This window comes from Bufo gargarizans, chromosome 2, assembly GCF_014858855.1.
Source record: "Bufo gargarizans isolate SCDJY-AF-19 chromosome 2, ASM1485885v1, whole genome shotgun sequence".
Taxonomy (NCBI): Eukaryota; Metazoa; Chordata; class Amphibia; order Anura; family Bufonidae; genus Bufo; species Bufo gargarizans.
Window position 1 is genome coordinate 173,882,775 of NC_058081.1, and position 18,018 is coordinate 173,900,792.

An 18,018-nucleotide genomic window follows, 5' to 3' on the forward strand; every position below is an offset into this window, starting at 1 on the left:
TGCAGCAGGACTACCACAAGTGGGTGACACTGATCATTCTGTTCTTGTTATGACATGGAAATGTTACTCTCTATCAAATGGAGTACCAGTAGGACAAAGATACTGCTGGTCCTCCACTGAGGATTATAATTAGAGATGAGCAAATTTCGTGTTATGAAACTCGTTCACACTTCGTTTGGTGGTAAGAGCAGAATTGCGTTATGGATTCAGTTACCGCGGACCATAACGCAATTCTATGACGAAATGCATAACAGAATGCGTTTAGAGGACTCCCGTGCAGAATGGAAACAGGACGGATCCGTTTTGCATCCCATAGACTTCTATTATGATGGAATGAATAACGGAATGCCTCTAAAGGCATTCCGTTATGCATTCCGTCATAGAATTGCGTTATGGTCCGCGGTAACTGAATCCATAACGCAATTCTGATTTTGCTACCAAATGAAGCGTGAATGAATTTCAAAATATGAAATTTGCTCATCTCTCATTATAATGTATGCTTTTTTTGTGATGCTACAGTTTGGTAAAGAAGAAAGGGGTAGGATCGACAGTAGAGACCTTGTTTCCCTGCTAGAAGGTATTTTGAAATAGTAGTATTAGGAAAAGACTTTCACTATCTAAATCAAGCATATTTGTAAATCCACTGGAAACACTTTTCTTCCTGATGTGCCTTCAAATTTCCTCGTTTCAAAGTAATTGTAAGATGCAGCATGGGGTTACAGTATTCTTAAAGCTCATGTGGTTGCAAGTGCAATTAAAAATCATTTGCTTACAAACAAGATGGAAAATCAGCATGCACAGGATAATTTTAACTAGTACAGTATAATTTGGAGTATCCCGCATTCTGTTCATGTATGAAAACATTTACATATACATATTGTCAGCTTTGCAACAAAATATACTACAAACACCAGAATTGTGAGCAGATGCTTCTGTTTTACAGTATGGAAATAAGCACCATGTATTTGGATCTGTTATGCAGTTGTTTCGTGAGAACACGTGCTAATTGCCTTATATTCATTTACATATATTGGATCTATTAATAAATAATTTTAATTACAAAACTAGAAGCTGATATCTACAAGATTTCAGAAATTTCATTGATTGTAAGCTCTTGCGAGCAGGGCCCTGACCCCTAGTGTTTCAGTTGCATATTAGCCAGTTAGTTTTGTTTCGTACATGAACCCTATGAATTTGTAATTAAATTAATTAAATTACATCAGCGGTGGGGAGTTAGCCACCATGTGTCTGTTGTTAAAATAGCAGGCACCCAGGACTAATGTATGCAATCGACAATAACGTTGATTGCATACATGCTCCTCAGATGCCATAGTCAAATGTGACCATAGGGTCTGGGAGGTTAAAGACCAGGAGTGCACCCTCCCAGCCATGTACCGGCTTCCCCTATGAGGGATCAGTGGAGCCGGATGGTGTGTGCAGCAGCCTTTGCATTCCTCAGTGATATGAGCCTGCCGCACATTAGTTCCTATAAAGCCCGTGCCTTTGGCAGGGCTCCATAAAAACAGAGTGTAATCACCATAGACTCTAATGCTAATGCATTGGAGTCTACGAGACAAGCAATATAACAATTGCTTGTTATAGTTCCCTATGGGAACTATTAAAAAGTAAGCAAAAAAAAGTTTTCAAAAATATTAAAGAATAAAAAATAAAAAAAATTACAATCGCCGGCTTTTCCCAAAGATAAAATATAAGTACATAAACAATTAAACATCATGGGCTGTGCTGTGTGCAAAAACACCCATACTGTATAAAAATATTTATTCCATATGGCAAACGACGAAATGGAAAAAAAAATTGAAATAGCTGATTCACCAGTTTTTGGCCGCTTCACCTGCCACAAATAAATTGAATAAAAAGTAATTAAAAATGTATACACACCTAAAAAGGGTATAAAATTTGCATAGTACAGATCTCCCTTCAAAAAATTTGTCCTCAAACAGCTCTGCAGACATAAAAAAAAAAAAGTTATGGGGTTAGAATATGGTGTAAGAAATAAAAAAAAATGTCCAGTATTAACACATTGTTGTAATCATATTGACCCAGAGAATAACAGTAACCGGTCAGTTTTACCACACAGTGAACGCCGTAAAAACAAAACTCATAAACTCATAAAATTTTTGTTTATAATTTCACCCCATTTTGATTTTTTTTGCTTCTTCCCACTACATTAAATGTATTCGGAAATGTTGCCATTAGAAAGTAAAACAAGTTGTCAGACGGCTATGTGAATGGGAAAATATAAAAAAATTACAGTATTGCTTTGGGAAGGCTGGGAGTAAAAAAAATAAAAAAATAAAAAATAAAAACAACTGGAAGGAAAACAAAAAAAACTAAAGGAAGCTTGTAGTATGTCCTCTACGCTATTATGTAGGTAATAAAAAGGAAAAAAATTAGTTTTGTTCCATACCCCGTTATCTTTCATATGCCATGCTTATAACAGTTTTACTTTATAAATTTGGTATTTGAAGGCAAGAGAAGAGGATTAAATACTAGTATTGGACAAAAATTTGTCTGTATATTGATTTGTGGGTGGAAACTGGGTGGAAAATATCTTCTGAATCTCCATTGTTCTGCTGAAGATGTAATACCTGTCAGAATATTTATACTGCTCTGAAAAATAGTTTAATTTATCTATGGAAAAACAAGCTAGAATCTAAAATATAGGAGATTCCGACTTATTTACACAAATAAAACAAAAGCTAATGAGAGCTCAGTATCTGTGCTAAGTTGACGCTAAAAGGAAGACAGCTGTGTACAACATATATATCTAATAATATTTCAGTGCAATAAAAATAAATAAAATATAAGACTATATAAAATTGGTGACAATATAAGAATAATAATCAATTATATGCAATCAAAAAGACAAAATAACCTAAAGGATATAGATATAATTAATAATTAAACAAAAGAAAACTTAAGAATAACACTTGATTTCTCACAGCGAACAGATTTTCCTGATTCAAATTAAAGTTAGGCTTTCACCATGTTATATAATATACAGTACAGACCAAAAGTTTGGACACGCCTTCTCATTCAAAGAGTTTTCTTTATTTTTATGACTATGAAAATTGTAGATTCACACTGAAGGCATCAAAACTATGAATTAACACATGTGGAACTATATACATAACAAAAAAGTGTGAAACAACTGAAAATATGTCATATTCTAGGTTCTTCAAAGTAGCCACCTTTTGCTTTAATTACTGCTTTGCACACTCTTGGCATTCTCTTGATGAGCTTCAAGAGGTAGTCACCTGAAATGGTCTTCCAACAGTCTTGAAGGAGTTCCCAGAGATGCTTAGCACTTGTTGGTCCTTTTGCCTTCACTCTGCGGTCCAGCTCACCCCAAACCATCTCGATTGGGTTCAGATCCGGTGACTGTGGAGGCCAGGTCATCTGGCGCAGCACTCCATCACTCTCCTTCATGGTCAAATGGCCCTTACACAGCCTGGAGGTGTGTTTGGGGTCATTGTTCCGTTGAAAAATAAATGATGGTCCAACTAAACGCAAACCGGATGGAATAGCATGCCGATGCAAGATGCTGTGGTAGCCATGCTGGTTCAGTATGCCTTCAATTTTGAATAAATCCCCAACAGTGTCACCAGCATAGCACCCCCACACCATCACACCTCCTCCATGCTTTACGGTGGGAACCAGACATGTAGAGTCGCACAAAGACACGGTGGTTGGAACCAAAGATCTCAAATTTGGACTCATCAGACCAAAGCACAAATTTCCACTGGTCTAATGTCCATTCCGTGTGTTCTTTAGCCCAAACAAGTCTCTTCTGCTTGTTGCCTGTCCTTAGCAGTGGTTTCCTAGCAGATATTCTACCATGAAGGCCTTATTCACACAGTCTCCTCTTAACAGTTGTTCTAGAGATGTGTCTGCTGCTAGAACTCTGCGTGCCATTGACCTGGTCTCTAATCTGAGCTGCTGTTAACCTGCGATTTCTGAGGCTGGTGACTCGGATGAACTTATCCTCTGCAGCAGAGGTGACTCTTGGTCTTCCTTTCCTGGGGCGGTCCGCATGTGAGCCAGTTTCTTTGTAGCGCTTGATGGTTTTTGTGACTGCACTTGGGGACACTTTCAAAGTTTTCCCAATTTTTCGGACTGGCTGACCTTCATTTCTTAAAGTAATGATGACTACTCGTTTTTCTTTACTTAGCTGCTTTTTTCTTGCCATAATACAAATTCTAACAGTTTATTCAGTAGGACTATCAGCTGTGTATCCACCTTACTTCTCCACAATGCAACTGATGGTCCCAACCCCATTTATAAGGCAAGAAATCCGACTTATTAAATCTGACAGGGCACACCTGTGAAGTGAAAACCATTTCAGGTGACTACCTCTTGAAGCTCATCAAGAGAATGCCAAGAGTGTGAAAAGCAGTAATCAAAGCAAAAGGTGGCTACTTTGAAGAACCTAGAATATGACATATTTTCAGTTGTTTCACACTTTTTTTATGTATATAATTCATAGTTTTGATGCCTTCAGTGTGAATCTACAATTTTCATAGTCATGAAAATAAAGAAAACTCTTTGAATGAGAAGGCGTGTCCAAACTTTTGGTCTGTACTGTACGTCCATCAAGTTCAACCAAGAGATAGGTGGGGATACGAATCCCAAAAGGAATTGAGACTCAGATTTCTACATATTTTCATAAGCATTAATGTTTTTTACTTTTGAGAATTCATCTAAACCCTTTTTGAAACTGTCTAGTGTTCCTGCTGTGACCACGTCCTGATATAGTCTATTCCACAGCTTTACAGTTCTTACAGAAAATAAGCTTTGACGCTTCCGGAGACTGAACTTTTTTCTCTCCAATTGTCTTTTGAGCGCATTTTACATGGAACAGCTTTTCACAGTATTTTTTTGCATGGCCCATTTATATATTTGTATAGGTTAATCATGTTCCCCCTTAGACGTCTCTTCTCAAAACTAAATACATTCAATTATTTGAATCTTTCTTCATAACTAAGACGCCCCATGCCCCTTATCAGTTTAGTCGCTCTCCTCTGTACTTTTTCCAGCTGCAGTGCATCCTTTCTATGGACTCATGCCCAGAACTGAACTGCATATTATAGATGAGGCCGCACCAACGCTTTGTAAAATGGTAATATTACATGCCTGCCCCGCAAGTCCATGCCTCATTTAATGCATGACAATATCCTGGTGGCCTTAGAAGCAGCTGATTGACATTGTATGCTGTAATTTAATCTACCATCTACAAGGACACCCAAATCCTTCTCTATAAGTGACTCTCCCAGTGTTACATCCCCTAGGACATATGATACACAGAGATTATTACTACCAAGATGCATAACTTTACATTTGTCCACATTGAACCTCATTTGCCAAGTTGATGCCCAATCACTCAGAGTGTTCAAGTCAGCTTGTAGTTTATGGACATCTTCCATAGACTGTACAGTACTACATAGCTTAGTGTCATCTAAAAAAATAGAAATGGTACTATTAACCCCTTAGTGACCAAGCCTGTTTGGGCCTTTATGACCAAGCATTTTTCTTCCTTTTTTTCATGGTCTCGTTCCAAGAGCTATAACTTTTCTCAGCTCTCTAGGACGCACCGTTCTTGAGATATTCCCAAAAAATGCATTAGCCAATAGAAGCTTGGTTACATGACCCTTATCAGCCAATGTAAGCTCACAGGTCCTCCAGCCTCCACATACACAGTTTTACTCCAGGTTTCCATAACAACCCAGCCATTTATCTTCACTACTGTAGGATAGCTTTAAAGGAAATCTGTCACCAAGATATTTGCTATTGAAGTAAAGCTATGGCCTAATAGCACTTAGTACCTTATTTCAAGATGTTCCTTTGTTCCAGAAATAGATGATTTTATCCTCTGAAAATCCAGTTTATTTGGTATGCAAATTAGCCAGTAAGCATTCTTGCAGGAAGGAGCCAAGACACTCCCCCTGCCACAATGTATTAACCCTCAAAAGACTTAAAACCTCACCCCCAGGTCCCACTAAGCAACGCCCCTGATCTGGTTAGACTACGCGACCTCCCACTCCTAAGCCGACTGAGATTGAAAAAATTAAGTTAAAGATGAACTTCTAGGTCCCAATAAGCCATGCCCAGATCTGGTTAGGCCACGCCCCTCCCACTCCTGAGCCAAAGGGGATTGAAATAATGAAGGTAAAAATCTATTTCCGTCTGTTGAGGTCACTGTCAAGGGGGTGGTATGCTGTGAAAGTCACTGTTAAAGGTGAAGGCTGCCATAAAGGTCAAAGTTAAGGGGGTGGGCTGCTGTGGAGGTCCAATTTTAAGGGATGGGGTACTGTGGGGAGGTCAGTGTTAAGAGGTGGGGGGCTGTGGAGGTCACTGTTTTGGGGAGGGGTGCTGTAGATGTCACTGTTATAGTGGATAGTGTTGATATCTTTTAATGACCCACACAAACATTAAATTAAATTGATTAAATATACCCGAGCGAAGCTGGGTCCTTCAGCTAGTTAAATAATAAAGGGCCCAGCATTGAACCTTAGGGTACACTACTTATAACCTAACCCATTCTGACCATTCTGAATAGGAATCATTGAACACAACTCTCTGGACACGGTCCTTTAGCCAGTTTTTAATCCAATTATTATTATATTAAGCGTCTATGAGGGACAGTATCAAAAGCCTTTGCAAAATCCAGAAACACTACATCCGCAGCCATCCCTCTGTCCAGGCTACTACTCACTTCCTCATAAAAACAAATCAAGTTAGTCTGACAACTTCTGTCCTTGGTAAACCCATACTGGTTATCACTTATAATATTATTTACAGTCACATACTCCTGTATATAGTCCCTTAAGAGTCCTTCAAACATTTTTTACAAAACAGAAGTTAAACTAACTGGTCTATAATTACCTGTGGAGGACCTTGATCCTTTTTTGAATATGGGCACCATGTTTACCTTGCGCCAATCACTTGGCACTGTACCAGTACCTAGAGAATCTTTAAAAATTATAAAAAGGGGCACAGCAATGACTGAACTGAGCTCTTTAAGCACTCTTGGGTGTAATCCATCTGGACCCGGAGCTTTGTTCACATTTACCCTATTTAACTTCTCCTGGACCATATATGCAGTTAGCCAATTGAGTATATCACTGGAAGTACTAACAGCCCCACCAGCACAGATATTAGCTCCTTTCTCTTCTTTTGTTTATACAGAGCTAAAAAAAAACAATTTAGGAACTCTGCCTTTTCCTTATCTTCAGTGACTACCCCCCCCCCCCTTTACTATTATTTAGGGGACCTACCTGCTCAGACCTAGGTTTATTAGCATTTATATATTTAAAAAACCTTTCGGGATTTGTTTTGCTTTCTTTTGTTATCTGCTGTTTGTATCTTTGCTAATTTTATCTCCTTTTTGCAGATTTTATTAAGCCCTTTGTAATCTTCAAACACTACAGCTGACCACTCAGAATTGTATTTTTTAAATGCCGTCTTTTTGTCTTTTATTGCCCTTTTTACAGTAGCTGTAAGCTATGGGGGGTTTAATTTTAGCTGTTTATACTTGTTACCTAAAGTGGATTTGAAGCTCCCCCATTTATCCTCAGTATTATTATGTGACAGTAGCTGCTCCCAGTCTATGCCCTGAAATGCTGCCCTCAACCCAGGGAAATTAGCCTTTTTAAAATTTCAGTGTCTTTGCTCTGCCTGACAGAGTTTGTTTTTTATCGTTTAGGGGGAATATAATTATATTGCGGTCACTATTACCTACTGTTTTTTCAAACAGTAACATTACCAACAAGCTCTGCATCATTAGAAATTACCAGATCCAACAGAGCATCGCCCCTAGTGGGAGCGTCTATAAACTGGCCCATAAAGTGGTCCTGCATCAAGTTGAGGAATTTTCTCCCCTTTGCAGAACGATGACCCCAGTCAATATCTTCGAAGTTAAAATCTCCCATTTTGACCACTGTACCAGCCTGTGCCGCCCGCTCTGTTTGGTTATACAGATGGGTTTCTATCTCTTCTGTGATGTTAGGGGGTCTATATATTACACCAAGTATTCATTTTTCAGTGTTTATATCCCTTTGAACTTCCACCCATAAGGTTTCCACATCCTCACACTTCGTACACACAATTGCCTCTTTCACACTTGTCTTCAGAACACTCCTCACATACAGGCACACACCACCACCTTTTCTATTGACCCGGTCTTTCCTAAACCATGTCTCAGCCACACCAACTACATGTATGTGTTCTTCTAGTACCATAGCCTCCAGCTCCCCCATTTTTCTAGCTAGACTTTTGGCATTTGTGAAAATACATTTTAAATTACTATTACCTGTAAAGTGAATATACAGAATTTTTTTGTTACTTTGGTTTATCTTTGTATGTAACAGGTTCTTGTTACCAGCAGTTCTATTTTTCATAAATTTATAGTTATGCCCCTTATTAGTATGCCCCCCCAGATCCTAGTTTAAAAGCTCCTCCAGCTGTCTAACAATTTTTTCCCGCAGGGCAGTTGCACCCTCCCCATTAAGGTGCAGCCTATCCCTACTGTAGAGTCTGTAACCGACCAAGAAGTCGGCCCAGTTCTTCATGAACCCAAACCCTTCCTTCCTGCACCAGCTTCTGAGCCACTTATTTAACTCCCTAAGCTCCCGTTGTTTCTCTGGTGATGCTTGTGGCACTGGTAGTATTTCTGAAAACACTACCTTGGAGGTCCTGGACTTGAGCTTCTTACCTAGTTCCCTAAAATTGTTTTTAAGGACCTTCCTTCTCCCACTGACTTTGTCATTGTGCCAATGTGTACCATGACTGCCGGGTCTTCCCCAGCCCCACCCAGAAATCTGTCAATCCGATCAGCAATATTTTTATATACAAGTCTGTAATGTGATCTGTATATAGGCCTTTACCATATTGATCCCTTTTCTGCTCAATATATGTAACATACTACTGTAGGGGTCTGCCCCAATGGTAGCCATCAGATAAGAACACAGCAGCAGCCCTTTAGCGGTGAAAGCAAAGCAACAGTTGTCTCCTTCTCAGACTTTGATCCAACACAGCACTCCACAGAGCTCCGCTGTCAGAGAGAGGTAATCACTCACATCTGACAGTGCTGGTTGTTTTTTCTAGGCCAGTCAAGACCCGGCCTGGAACATAGGAAGTAGTTACCCACCCAGCACTATGACTACTGCCAGTAAGAGCCGTCCCGGATCAGCTATTCACAGCTATACGAATTAAATGAAATATCAACCACCTACTGCCACTGACACACCTGAACTACTGGCTCCTACTTCACCGAGGCCAGGTACCTTGTACCTTCCTACACCCAGAGTGGTATTACCATTCCTTTGCCCTGCTACTGTCTTTAATTGCTAACAACAATGTCACCTATGTATGGATTCCAGGTCCTTTGTCACTGTGTATTGACAATGTTGCTATGAAACTGTTTTGTACATGTAATATGCTTGGTTCTTTAGATAGAATGGAACTTACTATTCCATTCTCCCCCTTTTGGGCAGAGATGGGCTAGTCCTGCTTCCTACCAAGGGAAGTTTAGTCAGTCTTAGTGATTAAAGAGTTGAAGGCAGATGTGTGAAGATATAGCAGCTAGGGGAGGTCCTCCTCCTGCAGCAGGAGTCTCTCCACAGCGAAGCAGCTCATAGAGCACCATGACTCCTTATCGATTTACAAACATAATTTTGTGAGGGTGGTCAACATCCAAAGGTAGCACACTCCAGAGGTACCAGAACAGTCCTAAAGTACAGCTGCCAGACTAAAGCCGAGTTTAGCACAACAGAAAGAGAGATAAAACAGAATACTCAAGTTTGCCTGGCAGTTTAGGCTCAAACCTGCTGGAACCAAGAAAAAGCCTGAATATTGTCTGGATGAAAGTTTATTCATGTAAAGCTGTTGAACTTTATAAAAGTCTGGACTCGACTATTTCTCCACCTTCATCATTATTCTCCCCTTTAATCTCCCTGGGGAGCGACGGTATCCATGTAGGAGCACCGTGACACACACAGAGACTATTAGGGCTGCACCACACCACTTGGCATTCTGATAAACCTGGGACACGATCAGCCCTGGGGGGCAGCACGTTGCAAAGATTGTTTCATGTCAATAAAGCTATGTCTGTCAAAGTGAAATACATACATATATTATGAATTATTCCTTCCATATATATTTCTAGCATACCCCCAGCCATTTTGATTATTACTATAGATTTTACTGGAGAGAACTGCACACATAAAAGGTCATAATCTCTATTCAGTCTCCACCATCTCCTCTGGTTTAATGTGGATTAGAGCAGTGTTTCCCAACCAGTGTGCCTCCAGGTGTTGCAAAACTACAACTCCCAGCATGCCCGCACAGCCAAAGGCTGTCCGGGTATGCTGGGAGTTGTAGTTTTGCAACACCTGGAGGCACACTGGTTGGGAAACACTGGATTAGAGGATGGTATTTTAATTAAAAGTAATAAAATTGATAATTTGCAATTATTTAACACAAGGTTTTTCCTAATGGGAAGGGGCAAGGGAAAGTATTTTTTCAGTGGAGGCAATGGTAAACACTAGTGGTGATTGAGCATGCTCGGCCGAACACCAGTTCGGCTCGAGCATCTCGATGCTTGGCACGTGGCGGTATTCGGTCAAATACTGCATGTGCTCGAGCGCAATGCTCGAGTCTCTGCCCCGCACGTTTCTTGGCTGCTATGCAGCCAATAAATGTGCAGGTGGGTACTGCCTTCACTATAATGCTGTAGCCATGTTGGCTGCTGGCATTACAGTGATTGGCTGGCCGGAACGTGTCATCGGGTGCTATATAGTCTTAGTCAGGGAGAGCTGTGCTGAGGAAGGGACAGACAGTGTAGGGAGTGATTAAAGAATATTTTTACGACCAAAACTTTTCAGAGACGCAAAAGTCCTTATAAGGACTATTGTGTGTGGCAGCATCAATCTATATTTTCAGTGCAGCCAGCGCTAAATAGCTAAATCTTTACAGGCCCAAAAGTCTAAGGACTATTGTGTGTGGCAGCAATATCTATTTTTGGTACCTCTCCTGTATAACGTTTCCTCATCCCATATACCTGTGACATTCCCTGTAATTTTTTATTAGCCGCTGGTGACAGCATTGACATTATCTGCGGGATATCTCCTGTGTGACGTTTCCACATCCTAAATATCTTTTTAAATATCTTTGCGCTTACACTTCCAAATCCTATGCTACTGTACGTATGACAGACTTCCACTCATATACAGTTGCAAGAAAAAGTATGTGAACCCTTTGGAATGATATGGATTTCTGCACAAATTGGTCATAAAATGTGATCTGATCTTCATCTAAGTCACAACAATAGACAATCACAGTCTGCTTAAACTAATAACACACAAAGAATTTAATGTTACCATGTTTTTATTGAACACACCATGTAAACATTCACAGTGCAGGTTGAAAAATTATGTGAACCCTTGGATTTAATAACTTGTTGAACCTCCTTTGGCAGCAATAACTTCAACCAAATGTTTCCTGTAGTTGCAGATCAGATGCGCACATTGGTCAGGAGTAATTCTTAACCATTCCTCTTTACAGAACAGTTTCAGTTCAGCAATATTCTTGGGATGTCTGGTGTGAATCACTTTCTTGAGGTCATGTCACAGCATCTCAATCTGGTTGAGGTCAGGACTCTGACTGGGCCACTCAAAAAGGTGTATTTTCTTCTGTTTAAGCCATTCTGTTGTTGATTTACTTCTATGCTTTGGGTCGTTGTCCTGTTGCAACACCCATCTTCTGTTGAGCTTCAGCTGGTGGACAGATGGCCTTAAGTTCTCCTGCAAAATGTCTTGATAAACTAGGCCCTGACGAAGCAAAGCAGCCCCACCACCATACTTCACAGTTGGGATGAGGTTTTGATGTTGGTGTGCTGTGCCTCTTTTTCTCCACACATAGTGTTGTGTGTTTCTTCCAAACAACTCAACTTTGGTTTCATCTGTCCACAGAATATTTTGCCAGTACTGCTGTGGAACATCCAGCTGCTCTTGTGCAAACTGTAGACGTGCAGCAATGTTTTTTTGGACAGCAGTGGCTTCCTCTGTGGTAAAATCCCATGAAATCCATTCTTGTTTAGTGTTTTACGGATCGTAGATTCGCTAACAGGGATGTTAGCATATGCCAGAGACTTTTGTAAGTCTTTAGCTGACACTCTAGGATTCTTCTTCACCTCATTGAGCAGTCTGCACTGTGCTCTTGCAACCATCTTTACAGGACGGCCACTCCTAGGGAGAGTAGAAGCCGTGCTGAACTTTCTCCATTTATAGACAATTTGTCTTACCGTGGACTGATGAACAGCAAGGCTTTGGAGATACTTTTATAACCCTTTCCAGCTTTATGCAATTCAACAATTCTTAATCGTAGGTATTCTGAGAGCTCTTTTGTGCGAGGCATCATTCACATCAGGCAGTGCTTCTTGTGAAAAGCAGAACCCAGAACTGGTGTGTGTTTTTTTATAGCGCTGGGCAGCTGTAACCAACATCTCCAGTCTCATCTTATTGATTGGACTTCAGTTGGCTGACACCTCATTCCTATTGTTCAATAAAAACATGGTAACATTTAATACTTTGTGTGTTATTAGTTTAGGCAGACTGTGATTGTCTATTGTTGTGACTTAGCTGAAGATCAGATCACATTTTATGACCAATTTGTGCAGAAATCCATATTATTCCAAAGGGTTCACATACTTTTTCTTGCAATTGTATAACATTTAATATGAACAAGGCGAGCTGAAAGGGACGGGGCAGTGGCTGTGATGCTGATGATGCAAGCAGGTACAAGAAACTGTACCTGCTGCACAAGAAAAACAATCATCCACGATACCTAGCTTCATGTCCCAGTTTTTAGGGCGGCGCAGGACACCACTCTTGAAGTCAGAGCAGTGGGACCGGTTGGATTGCAGCAGATAATGCTTCCAGTCGGTTAAGCACCACCATGTCTTTCACAAAGTATAGTCAGTAGCCAAGAGTCTGCTCAACCCAATCCTCACCCTGATCCTCCTTCCTCCCACCATGGAGAGTGTGGGCAAACAAGTAATCCCACACTCAGATATTCTGAGGAGCTCTTTTCAGCGCCATTCCTTGATTTGGCCCGCTCGCCAAGCACGCTTGAAGAGGGGCAGATCTTGTGCCCTGATTCTCAAACTCTTGAGCATCCACAATCACAAGAAGATGACGGTGGGGAACGGCAATTACTGTTTAATGAGGGGGATGATGATGAGACACAGTTGTCAATAACAGTCTCAAGATGTTGAGAAATTACTGTCTCAAAAGAGGTTGATGAAGAGGATGAGACACAGTTGTCAATCAATGAGGTAATGGTTAGTCAGGGGGATGAGCAGCTTGAGGAAGTGGAAGAGAAGGTGGTGGACGATGAAGTCACTGACCCAACCTGGGAAGGTGGAAAGCCGAGCGAGGACAGCAGTACAGAGGGGGAGGGATCTGCTGCACAGCAACAGGCTGGAAGAGGCAGTGGGGTGGCAAAAGGGAGAAGGCGGGCCACACCAAACAGGGACAGTGATAGGGGAGTGTCTATGTAACTAGCTTGGTTGGAGAAGTTATAAACTAGCTGGGTGTGGTTAGGCTTGTGCTGGAGCCGTGGCACAGTGCATCATGGGTTTGGTTGGATACAGCATAAGAAAGTTATACATACAGAATATAAACCAGAATGATTGGTTTACATGGTGAAAACAGGTCAGGAGAGTCCAAATTGAAAAAAAAAAAAGTATGTAGACAATGTACAGTACATGGTTAAAGACCATAGCATTCTCGGAAAAGCCCTTTAAGCTGAAAGAGATTGGCCACTTTCTGGCTATGGTTGAGCAGTGTGTATGTAAGATGACTATTTGGCCATTACTAATATAGTTTTCATTGGTATTCTGTGTCATTTTCTATATTTCATAAGGCATGTCCCCTTGTTGGTCAAGTCTTGTGCTGTCCATACAGAGCTCCTGTCCATAAAATGACTGCGGGTCATATGACCAGGCAAAAAGACACAACACTTGGCCCCCTCTATTCAAATACACCACACTTGCCATCTGTAGTTGTGCTGTTGGGAGTTTATGAGGTGCAGTGTGTGAATGGAGGAGACTGAGTAATGTGTATTGCCTCATGAACCTCAGTGCCCATCTTATGGACATGACCTCTATGAGGACAGCACAAATTTGCCCAACATGAGGGACATGGTTTACGAAATATATAAAACGGCACATAATATCCACAAAGACCATATTATTATGCACCATATACGTGCCATATGATCATCTTGCATACACATTGGTCAACAGTAGTCATAAAGTGGTCAACCCCTTCAATTCTTTCTATTTTGAACCATATAGTTGAAAATTTACCAGAAAAACCCTAAGGATGTCTACTTATCTGCCAATAAACCGACACTATAGCACGATTGAGTGTTTGGATTTCTCGATGCGCTTTTTAGTACATGATAGTAAAACTGTGCCCAATCTAAAAAGAACAGTTTATGCATGGAAAAAATACTGCAGTATATAAATTATGGCAAAGAAGTGTGTTAAAAAGTGCATGTTCCTGTTTTATTATTATTCCACTTTGTTCAATGATCAGATACTATTCAATGCGACAAATTAAATTATAGAGTTGTCCAATTGGAGAAAATGTTTAGCATAAGATTATAACAGTTATTCTGCTATTATATTATGTTATTTTGATGAACAGTGTGTTACGTTTGTATTGTATGTTTTTAAATTATTGCCTGAATGCTCTTAGTCATTGTTCAGAGACCCAATCCGAGTTCTTCTGCTTTTCATGGAGTATGTGGCTAGAGAACGATTATAGATGTATGTATTCACTATGTATTTTGGTATTTTTTTTTTAATTTAATTATCTTTATTAATTAATATATCAAAACATTAAAAGTAGAAAAAAAAAGGATACAATTTCTCCCCAACCCTATTTCCCTCCCTCCCCTCCCCACCCTGTATTTTGGTATTTTACAGTAAGGACATTGCTGTACAGTTTTAACCAGGGGGTGATGCTGGGAAACATTGTATCATACATCTTAAAGTACAAGGTTTTTGTATGCAGTTTATTTGTAGAATGTCTCCCACATACAAGTCAAGTGAAATTCAGATTCACAGTTGTTCCTTGTTCATTCAGCAGATGTTGATGCTGTTTGTGCCTTGGCTGTTCTCTTTAGATACCACATACCTGCTCGCGGCTTAGCTCTGCTCAGTGGACAGCCACCATGGCTTCAAGAGGTGGCCGTTTGCAAACAGCACCAAGAAGTAACATGTCCTTTTGTGGCATAGTCGCAGATTTAAACTGCAGGCCCGTGAACTGCATCACTGCCTACCACTGAAAACAATGAGAGGCAGATGCCACTTGGACACTGCCAGAATTTTGCCGTGGTGTCCTGTCCACGCCAAAATTCCGCTATGTGAATGAGCACTTAGATTTAAACTACACAGTATGTGTGTGGTCATAATGAGAACTGGAAGAGATATAAAAGTCATGAACAGGGAGGTAAAAAACCCATATCTATATGCTAGCAAGATTATCTTTTGATTTGTATATGGTATAATACAATGATGTCCTAGTAATGTGATTTGCTTCCTTAAAATTAACATTCTAAATTGAGTAATACAAAGCCCAAACTCTGAAAAATGCTACAGCCAAAACTGAAAATCTTATTCAACTAGAAATGTTAATGTGGCATAAAATTACATATATCACCACAAATCTTATGATTGTCAGTCACTCTGATCTACCCATTGATCCTTCCCAAACCGCTACAAAGCATTGCAGTTGTTATGCTTCATGCTAATAGAACAGCAGTTTTTTTTTGTCTCTACATCTCTGAATTCATTTTTCACAAAAGCTGGATTCCAGCTTGAAAGACTTTACAGATTGCCTCCATCATTTGCTTTTTGCTAAAATCTTAACATTCACTGCAACAGAAGCTTAGCTTATGAGTTCAGAAATCAAGAGATGTTAAAACTGAATAATGAGATGCTCCATCTTAACAGTGCCATCAGTAATGTGGCTATGGATGAAGCTTGCTAACTGCAAACCTTGACGTCATTAAACTTTTCCACAGTCTCAAGGTCTATTTCTCCTTGTGTTTTCAAGATAAAATAGTAGTTCAAAAGTTTATTTTCTAACTTGCATAAATATTTTGAAGAATGAGTACATTGCCTAAAGGGAATCAATCACTAAATTCATGCGATTTATACAAAGAGCATTCTGATATTGTCATTAAATGGTTTTTATGAGACTTTTATTCTGATGACCTATTCTCTGCTTAGAAATAAGAGAGCAGGTGCATACATAGAACTACAAGTAGCAGCACACCGCTTAATGCCCCCAGACATAGGTAAACAGTGAATTCGTGAAAAAAAAGGTAAACTGCATAACTGCTATACTTACTGTAAGAAAAAGTAGAAGCTCTCTATGCATATTATTGGTCAAAAATATGGCGGGTCCATCTACCTGCGACAAGGTGGCTTCAAACAGACAGGACCTAGTCTAACATAAGCCTCTCATGCGCTTTCAGCCTACAATCTTAGCAAAGTAGGATCCAGCTATGTAATGCTGCTGATTAAAAGCACCAGGTAGATAGGTGGGAGTGCATGGTTCACAGGGAACGCCACTCCCCAATGGTACACCAAAATAAAAGGGGAAAATTAAACCAGCACCAGTTTATTTTTTCCTTTTTTGCATTAAGCAGTGTGCTGCTACTTGTAGTTCTATGTATTGTGTTGCAGACAAGGTAGCATGCACCTGCACTCTTATTTATATGTATTATGCAGATGCTGGTTCCCTGACTGTGAGCTGGCCAATGGCAAAGAAGAGCGTCACAGCCAGGGAGAAAAAAAAACTCACCTTCTTCCTGGCTGTGACGTGCTCTGCTGCGATTGACCAGCTCACAGCCAGGGAGAAGGAGACACCCCCTGAGAAATACGGCCTTCTTCTCCTCCTTCCTGTACTGATGGAATGGATTAGCATACGGGGTGAAAAACCAGAATGTGGGGCACAGCAGGGGAATGGAGCAGCCTATCAGAAAAAAATAAGTGATATCACATCTCCTCAATATGCCCTCCACTGCCAGGTACTTATATTGTAATGTCAGGACCGGTGAAAGGTCCTCTTTAAGGCAAGAATATCATAGTCTGTTCCTGAATTCTTCAAGTCAAAACTTGCAATTAATTAGTTTTTATCTTGTTTTTATTTCTTTGTTTCTTAGACAAGAATTATTTTATTAAACTGGTGTGCATGGTTCCTCAGAATGAAGAGACCAGGTGAAGATAAGGTCAGACCGGTTTGTCAGCATAATAATAATAAGCAACGGCGTTGTAGCATGGCCAGTGTTGAAGTTAATACTGTAAGTGGTCAGCAGTCAAGTAATGGAAATATGCTATATATTGGCTTTCGCGGTTTGGAAGGCATCCATTGCACACCTACTACTGATTCTGGAGTAATATGTGGGAGGATGGCCTGTTCCCCGACACATGATGAAAACCTGCTCCACCACCCACGGCATACAGAAGGGGAACATGACCTCGGCAAGATTTTGGAAGAGCTGCGATACATTGCTAACAGGTTCAGAGACCAAGATGAAGATGAATCTATATGTAATGAGTGGAAATTTGCAGCATCTGTGGTAGACCGGTTGTGTCTTATGGCTTTTTCTATCTTTACCATTATTTGTACTATTGGAATTTTAATGTCTGCTCCAAATTTTGTAGAAGCAGTGTCTAAAGATTTTGCCTAACAGTTTTTTTTTTTTTAAATGGAGCCGTGTTGTCCACCAGATTGAACCTTTTATATACAATCAATGCTGAAATAAATATCCTATGCTCACATTGGGAACATGCATTGGTGCCAACGGACTCTGACTTTGAAATATCATTTTTTATTTTTATTAATTGAATATTATTTAATTGCCTATACAGGGTATGTGACTTTATTCTATCTGGTTGCTAATATATATATATATATATATATA

General features: G+C 40.1%; 1 protein-coding gene across 1 annotated transcript in view; it reads left to right on the forward strand.

The window, feature by feature from the left end:
- Positions 1 to 17,784, forward strand: part of LOC122929662 (neuronal acetylcholine receptor subunit alpha-7) — a 401,783-nt gene extending 383,999 nt beyond the window's left edge. The window contains exon 10 of the mRNA XM_044283296.1: positions 17,257 to 17,784. Coding sequence (XP_044139231.1) covers positions 17,257 to 17,784 — 528 coding nt within the window. The remainder of the gene's footprint in view (positions 1 to 17,256) is intronic.
- Positions 17,785 to 18,018: the final 234 nt, after the last annotated feature.